Below are 21,335 nucleotides of genomic sequence, written 5' to 3' on the forward strand. Positions count from 1 at the left end.
TAAAAAACGGTTTTGTCTTAATGCGCGTATTTATTTTAGCTTGCCAATAATTTATTCCGCAATGTTTTGAGAGTGTCCAAATGTTTGCAGAAAGGCTGGATTTCTTCCCCAGGTAGTTATTTAGATCTAAATTTGTCGCAACAGAGAGGCAAAACATTTTTAGAAGGTAATATGGAAGTCTAGGCATTTGCAGGGCTTACGATCTGTCATCGGCTGGATGTCATAGTGGTCACTTTACGCACGGTGTGACATTTATCATTCTGCCTATGTTTAAATTATTGTTTATGGAAACAGCCGTGGTGTAGGCCTCGTGGTGTAATGGTCAGCGCGTTTGCCTACCACTCAAGAGGTCTCGGGTTCGATTCCCGACATGGTTGATACGAAATATTTATTTAAGAGATTGTTTTCACATTAGAATATTTCATAGTCCCTGGACTGGTACCTGAAGCGTAAGGCTGATTATTTTACCATGAAGGTGAAACATAAAGTAACAAAAAAATATGATCAAGATACGCTGCGATTAGGGTACCAATGCAGTGGCCCTATGCACCATTAGCTGCGGAAAGGGAATGATGATGATGATGATGGTGAAAACAGCCTGAGCGTTGCCCAGTATGTGGATCGGTTCAGCCGGATGAACCTCACCCACATGGCTCATTTATTTCACAAAAGTAAATACGGAGTAGTTGAGGAAATGTGGATGTTTAAACGTAGGCAGAATAGTGAATGTTACACTGAGTGTAAAGCGGCTACTTAAACCAGCCAATGACAGGTCTTAAGCCCCGTAAACGCCTAGACTTTAATGTTTTCCCTCTCTGTTGCGACAAATAAATAATGTATTATTATTTTATTTACAGAATTGGAAAAACACACTAGTTTTAGGGGTTGTATTTTTTAAATTATTTTTTTTAATGTTTTGCATTATCTACACTTTTGTAGGGCAAAACAGCCAAAGCTAAAGGACTAAACTGGAACCGCAAAACATGTTTTATTTTGGCAACAATAACAAATCATCATACGTAAATGTCTCCACGGTGACGGGGAAACATATTTTGAGGCGGATCCACAAGACGTTCTTTACAATCTCCAGAAAAGGCTCCCGAATTAAGAAAATTAGCAAAGAAGACCATCTCGTACCCGGGCAGAGAGAATATCTTGGCATACATTTCTGCTTCTTCCACATTCATATAGTAGCATTGTGAGGCACTTCCGGTGGAGCAACTGTACCAATTTATGTTGATAATTTTTCCTAATAAATTGATATGTACCGTCACCACGCACAAGGCACGCGCCCTTGTTTCAAATTAAGAAATTTAAAACAAATTATTACTTACTATACCTGCTGAAAATGAGCACGACTCGGTATGGCACCACAAAGAGAAGTAAACGGTAGTTTTGTTAACATTATTCGTATTCCAATTTATATCCATATTTTTTCATATTCAACTTATTTATTTTATATGAACTTCATTATTGATGTTAAAATAATCATCCCAAATATTTACATATTATGTCGGTACATACATAAATGTAATCATTATATTTATGTATGCGTGTATGTGAGTGCTTATTCTTATTCTTAGAGTGGGGGGTCAGTGCTATTCGAGCTCCTGACGTCACTGCGACCTGTGAATATCTATTGTGACAGATCCCTGTGAATAAAGAGTACTTATATATATATATATTAAATTTGGATTTTAGGCCGGAGCGTTCTTAACAATCTTAACAATTTTACATCAATCAATAAAATGGTTGATAGGCTTCCTCATTAAGGTTTTAAAAAAACAGATATTTTTGATAATCATTGTTCAATAAGTCCACTTATATTCACTACACATTCTCGCATACATACAATACTCACACACCCATACACATATACACACACCCTCACACCCTCACACCCTCACTTACATGTATAATAATAAAACTGATACACTATTTTTTTTGTGACTAAAAACAAATACTTAGCATAAATATTATTATGTTATGGTAAAAGTTATACTCATAATGTAATTAAGACACATTTAATGTATATATTTCTACCGGCAGCGGCATATTGAAACCATTCTATAAATTCCATATTGTGTTTTGTTTTTATGAGAAAAATAAAATAAAAATAAAATAACGAAGTAACTACTTTGACTAAGGGAAAAGCCTCTCAATCGCCAACATGAAATTAGGTCAATTTCAGTCATGAAGCTGGTGGGGTCTAGAGTCTAGAGTCTAGACGTCTAGAGTGCCTATAGAACTTCTGTGCCAGCGGAACAGTTTGTTTGTCGGCCTCGTGGCGTAATGGTCAGCGCATTTGCCTACCATGCACGAGGTCTCGGGTTCAATTCCCGACAGGGTTAATATGAAATACTGATTTAATAAGGTATTTTCACACTAAAATATATCACAGTCCCTGGACTGCCACCTGAAGCGTAAGACTGGTCATCTTACCTTCAGGTAACAGAAATGATCAAGATACGCTGCGATTGGTGTACCGATGCAGTGTCCTATGGACCATTGGGTGCGGGAAGGGAATGGTGATGATGTAAGCGGAACAGTTGGATTTCTCGTGCCGAGGCTGCCTGACTGACAAGCTTCCCGCCGATGGCCGATATGAAGGGCTCTGTCAGTCTGGAGGTCTGGACGTCTGACTCCTTCGTCAAAAGTGTGTTCAACTTTTGTTAGGTTTCGTAAAATTTTTTGCATCACAACAGGCCAGGAGGCCCAATTACGGCGGTGAATTACAACACAGAACACCCGGCTTGAGAAAATCACATTAAACTTTTGTATTCTCATCGGGAATCGAACCCGGAACCTTCCGTGCGTGAGTCAAGCGTCTTGACCGCCACACCACGGAAGCCGTAGTAGTTATTGCTTTATTTTTTGTTCGTTGTACTATTTATGTTTTATTGTAATTTCCAATGTTTTTTGTGTTAAAAACACGCCCATAAACTTTTATTTAATATTAGTTTGGCGCGATCTAAATTTTGTTTGCTTTTGTACATTAGTTTCGCGGATATATGGTTGGGTTATGGTTAGGTTATGGTCTCTAAGTGGTGTCGGTAGTCTGCGTAAGATTTGTAGGTAGTTTGAGGGTCCGTACTTTTTTTAACGTAAACTTTTCTGAAACATAAGGCCTTCTGGATGTAAATACCTAGGCTCTGAATAAGTAGGTAGGCTCGAACACTTTTTTAAATTAATGACATCAATAATATTTTTAGTATAAAGTCTTTATTCCCCTTTCAGTGAATAAGATATAAATTACCTTCTAAATTTAAGTTTTGAAATATGTTAACCGGAAAACGACATTAAAATGTATTATATCCGATGACATTTGAACTACGCAACCGTATTAAAGATAAGTTTATGTTAAAGGAACGCGACTTAGACCAGTTGTACATCGAGCTGAGGCGCTCTGCGTTATTGTACAGCTTGAACATTTAAAAGTGAAAGTTATATTCACTGCCATCTGTCTTTAAAATCTTTAACTAAAAAGTTATGCGAATAGTGATGTACGATCAGTTATTGCAACAAAAGTCGGTTATTTATATAATCGAATACAGAAATTATAAATCAAGTATAACTACAATCAATTAAAAACCTTAATGTACCTCGCCGTAACTTGCGTACCAATCCTGTCTTTGCCTTGGGAAATTATAAAACTAACATCGGATTCTATTCCCCTCTGCCGAGGATCCTCGGAACAGTGAACGAAATCTCACTAAACGGTACTGTCGATGTGTTCCTACAGCGAGGGCAGGCATCTGAGAAGCAAGCGGTGTTGTCTCTCCTGACTCGCGATGTCATACTTGCCATTTCCGCCTAGATTATGCCATATTGTTAATTAAACATTTTGTAAATTTATTTTAATGTTAAGACTGTTTAGATTAAGTATTACTTATTAATTCCAATATATTAGGGCTTACTTAAGCTTTTTGATTGGCTTTTAAAAATATAAAAATATTCACTATAAAGAATTACAAGCAGAACTGAAACCACCTTCGTCGGATGACTGAAGACAAATGTCTCGTGGGAACAGAAATTTGAAGGACAGTGAAAGCACTCCATACACATACCAAAAAATGATTTTGAAGACCGTGGGTCTTCATATCAGTTTCGCTCATACTAAAAGCATTTTTTGTCAGTAAACGAGGCATCAATTTTTTTTTCATAAACCGCGATTTTAATAGCCTTTAATTCTACTTCTTTTATCGCCCCTTTCACCATGAGTTTGGTATGTTAAATGGAGGGCTTGTATCGGATAGCGTCATTTTTCTTCATGTTTATTATTGAAAACTAAAATAGTAGCAAAATTTGTGTTTACTCGCATTGAATTCAGTTATAAAAGTCTGTTTCCATTTGACATTGGTTTTTCTTTTAAGGACAGGACAATGGTCCGAGATATTGTCTCAGAGATTGACGGACAGGCTTTTTAGTAGTTAGTTCGTCCTCCGACAATTCCAATACATCTTGGTATAATATAGAGAGTATTTTTCGTGAACTCGCTCGTAACGCACGTCTTCGCAGCGTTTCATGTATGAACTACAGCCAAATAGTTTTATTGTCACATCGTTAGTCCTGTGTAATCAAGGTATTATATATTTGTGGTCCTGTGTATTTTTTTGTTTTTTAATAAATAAAGTGACATATTTTACGTAATAAAAAGTGTAACAAATGTAGATAAAAAAAAATGTAAATAAATAAAGCTGTTCACCAAACTGGGACAAGACAATACTGTCCTGTTTATTGTGTTGTCCACTTGTTAACCCAACTTTAGTTTCATGTCACTGTATAAATTAGCCAGCCCTGTATTTGATAAAATGCGTAAAATGTTTATTTGTTTATGGCAATTACCTAGCTAGGTTATTTACAACCGAGGCGGGAAAGCGGCCTAAAATTTTCATATTTGATTAAGTAACGAGAAATATCATTTTTTAAAATGCATGAAAATGGCTTTTGAAAATAAATTAAACAAACGTATTTTTGTCAAATGTATTTATCAGAATTATTTAAAAAAACATTTTTAGTAAAAATAGAAATACTCGAGTTTTTATTATTTACTCGGAACATTTCCCAAAAGTCGTAAATAGGTAACTTGTTCTGGAAAAATGGAATATGAGTTGTGGTAGAGTGGAATTTGAACCTCGGACCTTTGGCTCGTGAGTCCACAATACTACTACGGAACCACAACCCGGTTGTGTTCCCGAGGTATCCTAAAAATACTATTGAGATAAAAATAATTACGAAAAACATCGTTTATGTTATGGTTTATGATTATTTTTATTAATTTTAAGTGAGCAGCTTATGAGCAGCTGATATGCTTAAATCTATTTAAACGAAAGTTAGCTGTTGGCGCCCTTTAACTTTTCCGGAAACAGATCTAGTCCATTTTTGAACCCACTGAGACTACACATTGAGATCAGCTCTTGTGGCAGTTTATTCCAACCATCGACAACCCTATTGCTTAGGAAATGCTTCCGTAGATTAAGATTGAATCTCGTTTTCTCCAGCCTGAGACTGTGGCCTCGAAGACGAGCATCTTGTTTAAGCTCGAACATGTGATCCAAATTATTTGGGTAGCTATAGTGACTGTCGAGTATCTCGTATGTCTCTGTCGGGTCACCCCTTTCTCGCCGTTCCCGCAGCGTTGTGAGACCGAGAGTTTCCAGTCTCTCCACATATGGAAGCCGTTTTAGGGTCGGCGACGACTTGGTGGCTCGTCTTTGGGCTCTTTCCAACAAGCCGATATCCTTAATAAAATAAGTAAAAAAAGCGTAATTTAAATAAAACAATATTCAAAACATGAAATTCACGATGTTTTTGATTTGAATTTTATAAAATAAATAGCTACTTTACCAAAATGGTGTATTTCAATACTAGCTTTACTATCGAAAAAGTTTTAAAAAAAGTTATCTTCTGTATTAAAATATTTAAAAGAAAATACACAAAAAACATATTTTTTTGGTAGTTTTAAGGATTTCCATAAATACGTAATATACCATCCTTAAAACAATTATTTTTCACTACTAAAAAACATCGCCGTGAATAAACATCGTCATTCGATATATTTTTTTCTGAACTAAAATCGATGTTTCGATGTTTTGAAAATATCGATGTATCGTATCATCCCTAGAGGTGTTCTCAGTTCCGCTTCTAAATGAAGTTTTTCGTGGGAGACGGTGGGAGACGTGTGACAACAGAGTGAGGTTGTTTTTCTGATCTGTCAACTAAAAGTGACCGAAACATATTGAATTCGGAGTGAAAATGTGCTGAAGAAGGGATACATTTTATGTAAACAAGCTGTTTTTTATATTGAATTTTGCGCAATAATCTGTCCAAGGATATGTGGCGAGTGGTGAGTGGTGAGTTGATCCATACCTACAGTCATGTCGCTGCGGTATGGACAAGGACAAGGAACTATAATTCCTTCGTTATTCATTAGTCATCCACGGTTGGTAAATTCTCTGTTGCTCCGTTCGTTTTTTAAAAAAATATTTGCCATTTTTATGACGCGACTAGAAACTTTCTAGAAAAAGATAGGCATGACATTGAACGCTCGGACAAGACAGAAACCCGATTTCCTTTTATACTATAATTGTTTCTCGGGTACTATTTTCTCGCAACTTATTTTCTCCGTTTCGACGAAAACGTAAAAACGGTTCGACTTGTCCTCCTTCGGAAACCGTAACAAATCAGAAGCGAGACATTCGCAAATAAATATCAATACCGCCAAAACTCACTTCTGTTAGGGTTCTGTTATTTTTCATATTATCCTACACATAAAATTATACATTAATATAAAGTTGCTTCCACCGACTAACTGGGATAGATAGCCCCGAACTGGGGAGCTCGCCCGCACCTAGAGTACTCCTCTGTTATCCGGTCTCCGTATTATGATGTTCACATAAAAAATATTGAATCAGCTCAACATCGATTTTCAAGAAAGATAGGCTTATCTGGAGACCGATATACGTATAATGAGTTAGAAACTGGCTTAAATATATCTTCTCTTCGAGGCCGTCGAAATAAATCCGACCTTCTAGTCCTATTTAAAATTTTCAACTCGCTCTTTGATGCGCCTGAACTGCTGACATAACAACAATAAAATTAAATATCCCAACTAGAAACCTCAGACAAAACTTACTCTTTCATACCGATAACCATAGAACTAACTATGGTTTTCATTCCCCTACGCCCAGAATTCTCAGGTCTGCCGACAAACATACCAGTCTCGATTTCTTTGATAACAAGTTGTCTTCTTTCAAACGATAACTGAATCAAATTCAATTATAAACACCTCTCTCCCGCTTCCACTTCCACCGAGTCTACTATATACCATTGTGTCTTTTTACTTTCCTTTATAATAATTTTTTATGCATAAATATCTTTAAAATGCCCAATGCCCATTGGGGGGTCAAAATATAAAAACAGTAATCAAAACAAATAAATTAAAAACAATATCAACAATGTTTGTAGACAGGCTGGACTTCCTCCCCGGGGAGGGCTGAACCGATTCAACCGAACCCACCCACAAGGCAAGGCCCGAAGACAATTTTCCAATAATTATACCTCTTCTCATACCTCTTCTCATACCTCTTCTCATACCTCTTCTCATACCTCTTCTCATACCTCTTCTCATACCTCTTCTCATACCTCTTCTCATACCTCTTCTCATACCTCTTCTCATACCGGTTAGTTTCATCAACAATTTTTCGAACGTGTCCAAATGTTCGTAGACAGACTGGACTTCCGGGGTTCAGCCGGATGAATCTCACCCGCATGATAAAGGTTTCAGCTCTTTTACTTCACAAAAGAGTCTAGGAAATGTGGATTTTAAATATAAGCAGAATGGTGAATGTTACAGGGTGTGTAAAGTGGCCACTTAAACCAGCCAATGTATCATGATCACAACTGGAATATGCATCGTCAGTCCGGAGCCCTTCGTACAACTGCTACTAACTGCTTTAACTTGGAAATAGTTCAGCGGAAGCTTTTCAGCGTTCAGCTTTTTTCATAAAAAAAATAATTATTAACATATTAGTGAAATAATTATGATTCTATTTTATGTCAATTGCTATGTACTTTTTAAATAAATATTGTAAGAGCCCTCAGTTTAACAATTAATTGCTTAAAAAGTTTAAAACAATTAATTGTGAAAAATAAATATATTTATCACACTAAACTAAAATTGTAAAGTGTCTTCCTCGATACCGGTTTTCCCAGTGAGGAATATTCTTGTGAAGTATTAAATAAATGAATGACAGGCATAAGCCCTGTAAATGCCTAGACTTCCATATGCCCTTCTCAAAATTAAGATAAAATCATGGTTATATCGCCTCCTTCTTTTTCCATATTTATAGCGTGTCTTCAGAATCCCACACGATGTCACGTGGGCGGTTGCAATTTGTCGTCCATAACAGACCATAATCGTACCGGTGATGGCATCGGGATGATTCATTCTGTAGTTTCCTACTCGCCTCCTTTTACTGCGCAGGTATTGTTTGGGAATGGAAAATTGCATTTATAAAGTCAATAGATTGTTCGTAGACGTGGCCAGTTTCCACTCTCCGAGGAGTTATCAAGATTGGAATCCAGTTAAGATTTTCACTTCTCCATCTTATTTCTTCCCCATCCTCATCCCCCTCCTTCCCCATCCCCATCCCCCTCCTTCCCCATTCCATCCCCCTCCTTTTCCATCCCCATCCCCCTCCTTCCTTTCATAGTGTAGTGTAGATTTTTAGTTTATTTTTGTTTCAAATTTTGTGTAAAATTATCAAAGTTCCGTATTCATATACCTAAAATATGTCCATATACTTCTTATTTTCTCAAACTGAACGGTTCGGGTAGGTAGGAAGAAATTGGTTAAAGGCAATATGCCCGCCCTTATATGTACATAAAATGTATATGTATACATATTATTTTTTTGGAGAGTTACAGTTATAACATTTACAAGATGTATAAAGGTAGATTTGTGTAGAATAAAAAAAAACATGTACCATTAATGAAATATATTGACAAATAAAAAAATAATAAAAAAGACTAGAAGCCGGGAAGCCACTAAACAACTGCAGCCGGTACCGAGAATGAGAACATTATAATGGCCAATGTTCCCAGTTATATCTTGGGACTGAATCCGCCAAGTCTGCTAAAAAATGTTCGGGTCATCAAAATACTCAAAATTCAAACAGAAAATAGAAGAGTGAAATGGCATTCTATCCTCTCGGTCTGCCCCTACGGTGAAACGGTGATACGGTGATACGGTGATAGTAACTCAACAAAAGTTTTACAAACAAACCAACAAGATTCATCTGTTATTATTTCTCAATTTCGTAATATCGTCGCTTTATTTTAAACACATTGTCAATAGTGATTTAATATTTTTCACCGTACAAAATAGCATCTATCTGTCAGTGAAGAAATTGTTGACAGAAATGAGATAAAACACTCAGTAGGTGCTCGGTAACATTTGTAACATTTGTACAGATAAAACACTTAAAAATCATGTATACCTTAAAAACAAAATATTAGGTAAAAAAAAACACTAAAGTTTCATACGGAATGACAGATTTATGAAGTTTTTATTGTCTGCTGTAAAGTTTTCATTTAGTCAGAGCCAAACCTACAATAGGTCCAGTCGGCACAACGAACCGGACACCGGACACTCGCTCGCAAGGGAGGGGACAATAGTACGCTCGTATTCATTTACAAATACGTATATTCTTGTCCCTTTTCAGTAAGTGGCTTTTGTTGTATTCTAATTAAGGTGACGATATTCTTTCATACCCGGGGCTTTCTTTATCGCCTTTATCTCTCTTCCGATGTCCACCAACCTCGTGATGTTATTTCCAGATATTCTCGTTACCGACCCCGCCCGGTATGGCCCGCTACGCTCTGCTCGTCCTGGCCGCCCTGCTGGCCCCCCTCGCGCCCCCCGCCCGCTCCGAGTACATTCCCCCCGGGCCCCGCTACCGCTGCCCGCAGAAACAGGATAAGGTGTGCGATATGGACTCGTTCAGAAAGCTTCGGTCGCTGGTGTATAATCATAATTAGAATAAGTTATTCTCCCATTCTTAGTTCTTAACTGAATCCTGACTGAATCTCACAACTAGTAAGTCACATAAAAAAAGAACAATGGTGATTGATAGGTGCATAGGTTTTCACAGTCACTGTTATCAATACGTATCTTTTTTGGGTGAATTGAACTCAACATGGTTCCCGCACTACACACTACAAAAATGACACGGAATGTGCCCACTGCTGACTGGGACACGGTACTAATTACTAATATTATTCTTATTCTTAGTGGTGGGGGTCAGTGTTACGCAAGCTCCTGACATCACTACGACCTGTGAAGATCTATTGTGAATAGTTCTCGCCCTCCGAGCCCGGGTCTATAAAGAGCCTGGCTACTGTGTGGAAGGTGAGAGTTCTTATTTTGCTATATTTCCCCTTCCAAACCCAGATCCGTAAAGTATCGGGCTATCAGGTAGGGGGCGAGCTCTTTAACATCCTCAGGTTTAACCAGCGGTTCCCCGAGGATGAGGCTCCTTTTATGATGTAAAGCAGCACATTCACATAGAATATGTATAGGTGTCTAATTACTATTACATAAACACATATTTTTTCTACACAACACACAGTTCACCCTGAAGATGGCTCCTGCTACGGGTAGCTGAAATGTCGGAACTAATCCAACATGCACAGAATCACCCAAAAAGATACACATTGAATGGTGTATAGGTTTCCTGGCATAAAAATCATTTCGGAATTTCAAATAAATGAAATTATTTACGATTTATTGTACCGTCATTTTATCAAAAAATATAACATGACTGCAAAATACTTTAAAAGATCATAACAAAGATTACTATCACCCTATTTGGCCTATGCCACTGACCATCGACCTATTATTAGTTACCTCATAGAGTTAGGGATATGTAATTATTATTTTTTCTTATGCGTACATTATTAATATTAATACACGCCCCATAGAGAAAATATTGAGAAAAGTAGTGAAACTAAAACGTACCCATAGTCAACAAACTGTTTATTTTACCTTTGGTCAACAACAACAACCGATCATCCTTCTCTGTCCAGGCGATCCTCCTCCACCCCTGCGTGTGCGGTCAGGGGACAGACTCCGGGCTGTACGTGCGCTGCGAGAACTCGGGCCTGGCCACGCTCAGCGCGGGGCTGGGGAACCTGGCCGCGCTGGACATGCCGGTGGAACAACTCGTGCTTAAGGAGTGCAACATCGGTGAGTCCGAGGGCGCTCTGTAAAACAATATTGCTGATAAATTATCGTTTGTTCCTCATATAAATGAGATGAATTATGGAGCCACGAAAACCCTTGTTTTTTATCAGAACGTTTTTATCCGAGGTTTCCTAAATAAAATAACTAGTGTGAGAAGGTTCAACACAAGATTGAGGTTTCATTTTAAGTAGAATATTTCCAATGAAGAGATAGATGAAAAATAGCTTCCGTCAGCGTGTTTGCCTACCATGCGAGGGGTCTAGAGTTCGATTCCTGACATGATTGACACGAAAGACACGAAGTCCCGGGAGTGGCGTTTGAACCATAAGACTGATCATCTTACCTTCATGTAACTAAAATGATTAAGATACGCTGCGATTTGTGTTTTGAATTTTGACACTTAAAAAATATGTTACGACTGGCACATTTCGTACTATGTTAGTCCGATTACAAAATAAATATACATAACCCTTTTAGCCCGGGTGTTCACATCATAAATACTGGAACCCCTGGGTATGTCTCTATTTTTTTTTTGTATACGTCGAAAAACAGCATTATGCAGAAAAGTTTGTTTTTAACTTTGTTTTTGTTAAGTTTGTTTCTTCTGGCAGGTTTGTTTGTTTTGGAGCAAATTCCTGTCTTCTTTATATATGGAAATACGCATGGCAAGTTTTAAACATATTTCAGTAATGGTAGTAAACATATGGAATAATCGATGTTCCATCATTACTGGGACAAGTAAAATTCAATATTCCGACTCGTTGGTTGAGAAACAATGGAGTACTGTTCATCGATCAGCATAGAACAAACTATGGCCTTAATTCTCCAATGACCCGTCTTTGTCGTATTGTTAACTCGAGACCAGATCATCTGGACTTTTTTGGTTTAAGTTTCCAAGGATTTAAACGAGCACTGAATAAATAGTCCAGATCTTGTCTCGATGTCCCTTATGTTTGTCAATGCTTCTTTTCTTCTTTTTTAATTGTTTTTAACTATTCTTTTATATTTAAAACCTATAAATTGTATACATGGACAATGTCCGTTAATAAATAAATAAATAAATAGTAAAATTGGATTAATTTTATTGAATAGACATATTTTGTGAGATAATAACACATTTTTTATCAGTTTGTGTAATTTGTGTGTTGTTAAATGTAAAACCGTAATAATGAAGAGTTTCAGGTTTCACTGTTGTCTTTTTCCCAAGAAAGCATAAATCTTTCTAAAGGTGAAATGTTTATAGAAGCTTTGAATCTGTCTGTGGAGTATTGTCGCCATAGTTCCGTTTATTGCAGGGAAGCTGTACGGCCCTCTCCTGTACCGGCTGCGAGTGAGGATACTGAAGATAGAGGACACTCCCATCACCGCCGTGGAAGACAACACCTTCCTGGGAGTGAATATAACGCTGCAGGAGCTGCACCTCCTCAACACCGACCTGGCGAGGTTCCCCAAGGAAGCGTTCAAAGTGAGACACTCGAATACCTCAGTTTCTGGTTATTTATCGGCCTATAAGTTATAAGACGCTCGCCTCTTGCATAGGGACAAGGAGGTTCGAGTTCATAGTAAGGTTACGAGCGAACTATCTGCCCGAGCGTCGGACTCAGAGCCGGTACATAAAGGGGTGTTAGTTTCCAAATGACAATATTTGTTATAAAAAAATGACACGCTTATGTGTCAAAAAGATTTTTTTTTTCTATTTCTTATACAGTAAATCCGCGATATAGCAAAAAATTATGTATTTAAAAAAAAATCGAAATTTATTTCCTAAAACTAATTTTTCACACAAAAATGCATTTATTTAACGAAATCCTGTTAATATGTACAACAAAATCATTTTTGTCCCGTGCGAAAAAATGCCAATTTCTCGGGAAACATTTCTATAAGCTGATTTCTGGAAGTATATATAATCCAAATATACTGAAAGAGATCAGTTTGTATGTTTCCAATAATTATACTAGAGCCAGATCTCACGCCCTGTTTAACACGCCCAGTAGCACGCACACCAATGCAAGTCAGAATTCACCCATTAATAGGGCAATTTGCTTGCTGAATATGGATTCTGCAGATAAAATTGATCTATTTTTCTGTACATATCAGCAGTTTATTTATTTATTTATTGATGAAATCATACAGTCTTTATTTATTTACAAGGTACAAAAAAACAATTTTAAAAAGTAAGACCAATTACAGATTTCACTCGAATTTATTATGAATGCAGCGAGAGAGGAGACGGTGAAAATAATTGAATTCTAAAAAAGTAAAAATATAAATTATAAATAAAAAGTACATAAAAAGAAGAAGACATTGTATCGCTACTTTACTTTCGTCCCTCTCTCTGTGCTTCCATGAACATTTAAATTTATTTGTAAAAATTCACAAGCAACAATAATTTATTAGATGCAGGTAGTAGATATAATTAAGGATAAATTAAGAGTTAAAATCAAAAGTTAAAATTAAAATCAAAAGTAAAAGTTAAAATTAAAATGAAAAGTTAAAATTAAAATTAAATTAAAAGTTTAAATTAAAAGTTAAAATTAAGAATTAAAATTAAAAAGTTAAAATTGAAAGATAAAATTAAAAATCAAATTAAAAGTTAGAAGTTTAGCAGCTATCTGCTTTACATTCATTGACTTCTAACTTCTAACGTATATTTACAGTCTGCATTGCGCGCTGGGTTAAACAAACAGCCTGTAAAGTAATGCAGACTACAATTGTCAAATAAATAAAACAACTTTGAAATAATTGAAACAGAGAGGGAAAACATTATTGAGAAGGGAATATGGAAGTCTAGGCATTTACAGGGCTTATGACCTGTCATTGGCTGGTTTAAGTGGCCACTTTACACACTGTGTAACATTCACCATTCTGCCCATGTTGAAACATCCACATTTCCTCAACTCTTCCATCTGTTGACTTTTGTGAAGTAAAAGTCAGTCAGTCAGTCAGCCAGTCTGCGAGCATTTGGACATACTCTGTTGAAAAAAACTTTCTTTTTAACCACTAATTTTAAAATATTAAAAAAATTCCAGTAACCGGTTTCAAAGCAAACAAGCTTCTTCGTCGAGGTTTCGGGCCCGACATTTATTTTATTATAATGGAAAACCAAAAAGTTAGTGCCTCGAATATAAAATTTATAAAATAAATAAATGTTGGGCCTGAAGATTTGTTATTTTAAAACGAAACTTAATGGTTATTTTTATGTAAATTTTGTTTTATTTTATTGCTAGTATTGCCAGTATAATTTCACTTTACCCATTTTTTATTATTACGCATTGATAGGTGCAAGAACAAAAATAATTATGGCTAAGAACTGTCTTTGCCTTCGATGCATTAAAACAAAAACAGCGGAGAAATCCCTCCGAGAAAGCCCCTCCGCTTCCGTCGTGCGTTCCGACGCTTCGCATAACCTCTCCGGAAAATTCCGTCTCTTATCGAATCGGGTCTCTCTTCGTTGTATTGTATTATTGTTTGTACCGTTTTAGATCTTGGGAAACATCACGACGATAAAAATAGACGGGCACAAGATGGAGGCACTGGACAAGGACATATTCGCCGACAGCTTGGCTCTCGGCAAACTGGAGAGGCTCCATATTGTCAACGGGCCGCTGAAGGAACTGGCCGTGGAGTCCTTCCAGGTAAACACCCGCATTGTAGCTAATACACCGTCATTATCATCGAACCCTCACAGGGCACTGAATTGTTGAATCGAATGCAGCGTAGCTCGATCATTAGTTACACGAAGGTGAGGCGATCAGTCATACGCTTCAGGTGCCGGTGAAATACTACAGTGTAAAACCACCTTTAAAAATAAATATTTCGTGTCAACCCTCGTATTTAGTAGTATGGCCGGTAAACGTGCCAACGTGCTACGAGGCGGATGTTTCTCCACTGGATTTTCCTTTTCAGGAATTTCACCCGAGATCAGTCAGAATCACTCGGTCCAGGATTCTAGTTCCATTTCGCGTACAGAACTGTATTATTCATTCGCCCAGACACAAACAAGTAGCCGATAGAAGCTTTCCCAATCATATGTCCGCCTTAAAGAGTAAAAATAAAGAAGATGATTTGCATAACTAAAGAAATTTCTCAATCCAGAAATAAATTTGATCGAGAAATTCTTTTAATGTCCTTTTTACGTAATACTTTTGATTTATCCGTGTCCAGGCAGATGAAAAATACAGTTCCACCATAGAATTCCAAATAGAACCAGAATCCTGGATAAGTGTTTTCCACTCAATGGCTGCTCTCAGGTAAAAATCCCGAGAAAAGAAATCAAACGGAGAAAAGTTCGCCTTGTAGGGTAGTAGTTGGCGCCTTCGCCGATCTTGAGGGTCCACGATTTAACTCCGTACAAAATCACCGACCAAACATAGCATCTAACCATTTACTGCCAAAATTTCAGATCGTGGTATGAGTATATATACATATATATTATGGATTATATAAATAGCTCTAAGTATTTTTCCAGCCCCTGAGGAAACTGAAGACACTGGATGTCCACGGCAACCGGCTGAGTGTTCTCAAGAAAAATCAGTTCAAAGGGCTGCGAGATACGGAAGTTCTCGATATCAGGTAAATAAGTCACCATTCGAAAATGGGAATCAACTTGTGGTAGAACTTAGGCGAACCTCGGACCTCTGATCCGCGAGTCCGCAACACTAGCCGCGAGACCACAACCCGGTTATATCCAAACTAATCACATTTTTTTCCTACGTATCTCTTCACTATTTTGCATGAGTTTTACTATAATATGTGCCTGTATCGGAAGAGATATACATTTATAGTAGCAGTTTTAAATTTACAATTGTATGGATTTATGTTTGACTACTTGTGTAAGCCTGAAAAGTGAATATCAGTCTCCCACTGTTTGGATCTCTGTTAAGTACTACATAGTTTTTTTTTTTATGGTAATTTAAAATTGATTAAAAAAATGATTATCTCGTTTCAGCTATAATAACATCAGCAAACTGGAGAGTTCTCACATCGCCGACCTGACTAAGTTGTCCTGGTGCAACGTGTCCCACAATCACCTGACGGAATTATCCAGGTCATTAAGTACTTTTATACATTTCATTAACTTATACATTTTGTAAATGGGTTTTATGAGTTTGTTTTAATTTGTATAAATGGCAGTTCTGTGTGTGAAATAGATCCAGAACCCCGGACGAGTGTGTTCCACTCGATGGCCGCTCTCAGGTGAAAATCTTGGATCCAGCGGAGATAAGTCCGCCATTCTTGAGGTCCAAGGTTCGATTCCTCATGGCGCTCACACTTACACCTTATCTTCTTATTTCTCTTGCGGCCCCGTGAGCGTGCAATGTTCCGGAAGAACATATTAAGTTCTCCGAAATGAAAGCCATTTTCAGAAGAAGCGTACAAGTGCATAAGTTCGGAGTTTGTCTAAGGGAAGGGACCATCGCAGGAGACTGCTGCGAGGCATCCCATAGATTTATATACATACTATTAAGTGTGTCTTCCAAATGTTTATTAAAATTTATGTCGATGAAATAATTTATATTTTTAATATTCTTTGATAATACGCATGCTTCCACTTTCCATTATGTTATATCCTAACTCGATACAGGGCTCTTGGCCTCATAGAGTTAGGGATACGTTTTTATTTTTTTATAATAAGTCTCTTTGTATGAATACATAAATATGTGATTAAAATATGCTGCATTTAGTTTAAAAATACCGTGCTGGGGCACATGCATCGCTAGGTGAGGAATGGGAAAAATGATGATATTTATTTTTAAAGTAAATGCAGGTGCGGGAGTCAACAAACTTGAACATTTGTGTGTACCGGAATGAACACCCGACATGTAATATTAATGCGCTTGTTGCAGAGGGATGTTCGCAAGAAACGCCGTTCTTCGAGTCGTTCACTTGGACCACAACCACATCAAGAGGCTGGACACGAACAGCTTCAGGGGAATGAGATTCTTACGGTAAAATATTTAATTCTCACTAACTAACCATCACACGCAGGTCACAATGCGTAGACACAATGCCATTGTACGTAGACATTGCTTCCTTTACATTCACAATCATACAAATCTCACCCGCATTAGTAAAGGTTTCAGCTGTTTGATTTCACAAAAAATGGTGGAAAGTACTCTCGCGCTTCATAACAAAGTTTGACATGCAATAAATACTCATTAAACCCCAAACATAATTTCTTCCATCAATTTCCAACTGAGGTCGGAGCTCTAAAGCTGCATAAATAACCAAAATTCTACAAAAATAAAAATATCCTCGTTCTCGAAGGATTAATTTAAATTATAAAAACATATATTATCAGAAACAGAATATTAATTGTTAATTACAATTGTATGTAATCTTTTCAGGCGTTTGTATCTGTCGGATAATGAGATATCGGACATTGGGCGCGGCACCTTCAGCTCTATAACGAGGATCGGGACTATAGACATGGCCAGGAACAAGATCAAGAAGATCGACTTCCAGATGTTCCACCAACTCAACTACGTGGAGGTCAGTTATGGTTTCCCTTCGCGAAGAATGTGGCTATACACAGGTCCACTGCGGCGGGACTTCGGTGCTCAGCTGCTTAGTTAAGGAAATTGCGATCGGAAGATATAGATGCTTTTATTATAACTGTATATATTTGAAGCTACACTATCGACCCTGTGTTTCCAGTTTAGAGGTGAGTACATCGATAGCTACCGAGGGCACCCTGCGGTACCCCGCGGTGCGGTACGGTATCTACCCACTGGAAGTGACAAAAATCATGTTCATGCGAGCACATTTATTTTGCTTTGATTTTTTTAATTTTGAGGCCTATTTATAATTTTAATTTGTGATTGAGCGCGGAATAAAGTTTTACAGAAAGCAGTGACACCATCTAGCAGTTCAGATTCAGAAAATTAAAATATATAATAAAACGTAAATAAACGGAGGAACTTACGTAAAAACATGTCAAAATACCCATTCTGTCAAACTCTGTGCGCCTGTTGCAGACATTTTATTTAATAAATATTTTTACAATTTCATATAAAATAAGTTAAATAATACAATTAATGAATTAAAACCACTTCAAAGTAACTAAATTTTCTCTGTAATTCAATCAAACTTTGGGAATATTTCAAAACGTTAGAGTTGCCTGTCTTTACAGAAATTTGTATTGACTCGGCTGGCAGTGTGCGAAAATAATTTATTTATTTTTCAGTTTGGAGGAATACTTTCATGATTTAAATTGTAAATTAAAAAAAAAATATAAGGCGGGATGTGGGACTACGTGACTACCTATCGTCGGCGGTCCGCTAGTTTGTGTAGTTAAGGCTTTAACTCAAATAACTGTTATTTATTCCTCAGATCATCGATGTGTCGTCCAATCAGATAACAGAGATACAGAAGTTGTCTTTCAAGGACCTCTACCTCACGAGGATCAACATCTCCCACAATGCCCTGTCGCACATGGAGCCCGGTTCCTTCCAGAACTGCGCCAACATCACGGTGTTGGACCTCTCCCATAACAACCTCACCCACATCCACCCCAAGGCCTTCGATGACACCACCTTTGCCACAGAGTTTCAACTCTCCTATAACTTCTTCACAGAACTGAACCAGGTATGCTATATTATTTAGTCGGTACTAAGTATTAGTTATATATTGAAGTTTCCAACATCTTCGTTTTCTGCATCCGTCAACATTCGCATCGTAAATCCTTTTAACCATCATTTCACTGGCCATTCGCTCTTCATATCCAAACTGACGCGATACTCCTTTGCCCGAGAGATCGCATTCCAACAGCATTCAGCCCACTGTAATTATTTTTATCCAATTCCGTAATTTGCTCCCATACATGAGGGTCTGTACCGGAACTCCATTGTCCATATTTAGGTCACGAGCCCTGTAAATACCCAGACTTCCTATACCTAGCGCCCTTCTAGAGACAAAGAAAGACTAGACTTTTTCCACCGTATATTTAGATTGAATATTTAGTAGACACTGTAAAAATTGTGGTGTTTCACTTCTTGTTCCAGATTCCCCTCCACAACATGTCGGGCCTGAAGATCCTCAACGTGTCCCATAACACCGTCCACACCATCCCCAAGAACACCTTCCCCAAGCTGTACGAACTCCACACCGTAGACCTGTCCCACAATCGACTCGAGCATATCTTCAGTGCGGTCTTCCAATCGCTCTTCTCTTTAAGGTTGTTTATTTCGAGACCTCGTTTAACAAACTGTGAGTGTCGAGGAGAATACCAGATTATGTTCTTAGTTTGGTTGGCAAAACACTTAATCGAATGTGATATAATATGTAATAGGGTAGTAGGCATTTATCAGTGATCGTTTAAGTTTTAATGTTTACACATTTAAAAATTTTATTTACCATATTTCCTCGATTAACGCATGTTTTCTCCTATTTTGGTGTCTCGGAAATAAAATTAAATTCGGAGTGCGTTTTATAATCGCTGTAAAATTGCGTAATTTTTTTTGCCATAATTACTGTTTGAAATGTCAGCAAGAAGACTGCATTATTATAGTTGGATAATTTATATACATAGTACCATTTTTGTGAAGATCACCTCAAGGATGCTGTACAATAAATAAATATCCCAGCATGTGTTGTAGCCACGGAGCGCATGGACGATCGAGATTCTAGTTCCCCGTTTCCAATTAAGATCTATTTGAATCATAACAGATAGGAGCTTGATTACGGAACGTCTTACAGCTACAGAGCGCATGGACGGTAAGAAATCTAGCCCCCATTTACACATTTTTTCAACTGACCAAAAAGTGATCCAGAAGAAACCGACACTGAATCCGAAGTAAAGACTTCAGAAAACTGCAGTTGTCCAATTTCTCGGAGGCATGGCGATAATAATGGAAATTGATGGATTGAATACATTTATATGAAATGTTTGCGGCATTAAACGATTGAAGACGTAGCGAAAAAACTCATATCACTTGCGGGAAGGATTAAAAAAGCTGATAATAGCGAAGAGAGCGGGTAGGAAACAGTGTTGCCAAAAACTAAAGATGTGCTGTGTCTGGCAACTTCATAAAACCAAAATAAGCCAGTACTACTCATACATGATTTCTTGGTCAAATACACTCGAAACAAATTATCGGGTCAACCACGTCTTATAATCGACGGTGTCTTACAATCGAGGAAATATAGAAAATATATTAATTGAAGTTGTTTTAACTTCTTATTTTTAGGGCAATTGTGTATCATTTTTATATCCCGAGTTAATATTTTATATCTGATGTATTTGCAGATTCGTGAACCTCAGTCATAACTCTCTAGAACAAATAAAGCCGCCGACGTTTGGCACGTTGCCCACCGTACTAGAGCTCGATCTGTCGCACAACAACCTGTCCGACGTCGCCCGAGGGTCTCTGGCCAAGCTGGTCAGCTGCCAGAAGTTGGACCTCAGTCACAACAGGCTGGAGAAGATATTCATGTTGCCAATCAGTTTAGGGTAAGTTCCGTAGGATGAGAAAAGAGAAAAAAAATAAAAATTTGAAAACTTCAAACATACGGTTTTTGAACCGGTTGACTGAAATGGAATGGACAACTAGACTTGATAATTTATTCCAGTCTGAAACTACCCTGCTGGAAAGGAAGTATTTCTCGGGAATGAGGTGGAATTGGGGATGATGGAGCTTCCAGATATGACCCCGTAAATTTGTGTTGAGATTTAATTGATACATCTCACGCAGGGGGCAGTCATAGTAATTATGGAATAAATTGCCAAGTCTAGTTGTCCATTCTATTTCAGTCAACCAAGAAGAAGAACTTGGACAAAAAGCAGTACAAGAGGCATAGGCGCATCAGTAAAGGCTGCCTGCCTATAACTAATAATCATAAAAACGAGCAAACTACTCGTATCACGCTGTTTCACTGTAGGTGTAGAGAGGATAGACCTCCCATTCTCTACATTCATACAGCTTCTCATGCACGCAATACGATTATTCCGACTTTTGACATGTCAAACAAAAAATTCTCCCGCTTCCCAGCCATGTAGACCTGTCGGACAACAACATCTCCGAGATCCCGAGCAACGTGTGGCCGCCCATGAACGCTCTCCTGTCCCTGGACCTGAGCCGCAACCCCCTGA

General features: G+C 37.6%; 1 protein-coding gene across 1 annotated transcript; it reads left to right on the plus strand.

Moving 5' to 3' along the window:
• Positions 1-6,169: 6,169 nt before the first annotated feature.
• On the plus strand, positions 6,170-21,331 carry conv (insulin like growth factor binding protein acid labile subunit convoluted; the record flags this gene model as incomplete). Its single annotated transcript, XM_088229910.1, has 13 exons — positions 6,170-6,346; positions 9,841-9,984; positions 11,089-11,248; positions 12,541-12,710; positions 14,728-14,880; positions 15,714-15,817; positions 16,194-16,292; positions 17,092-17,193; positions 17,593-17,737; positions 18,578-18,832; positions 19,249-19,421; positions 20,493-20,696; positions 21,235-21,331. Coding segments are annotated over exons 1-13 (1,818 nt in total), but the record flags the coding sequence as incomplete, so codon positions are not given.
• Between the last annotated feature and the right edge of the window lie 4 nt (positions 21,332-21,335).

Source organism: Micrasema longulum, unplaced genomic scaffold (genome assembly GCF_059751315.1).
Source record: "Micrasema longulum isolate JH-2025_06_02 unplaced genomic scaffold, ASM5975131v1 h1tg000722l, whole genome shotgun sequence".
Taxonomy (NCBI): domain Eukaryota; kingdom Metazoa; phylum Arthropoda; class Insecta; order Trichoptera; family Brachycentridae; genus Micrasema; species Micrasema longulum.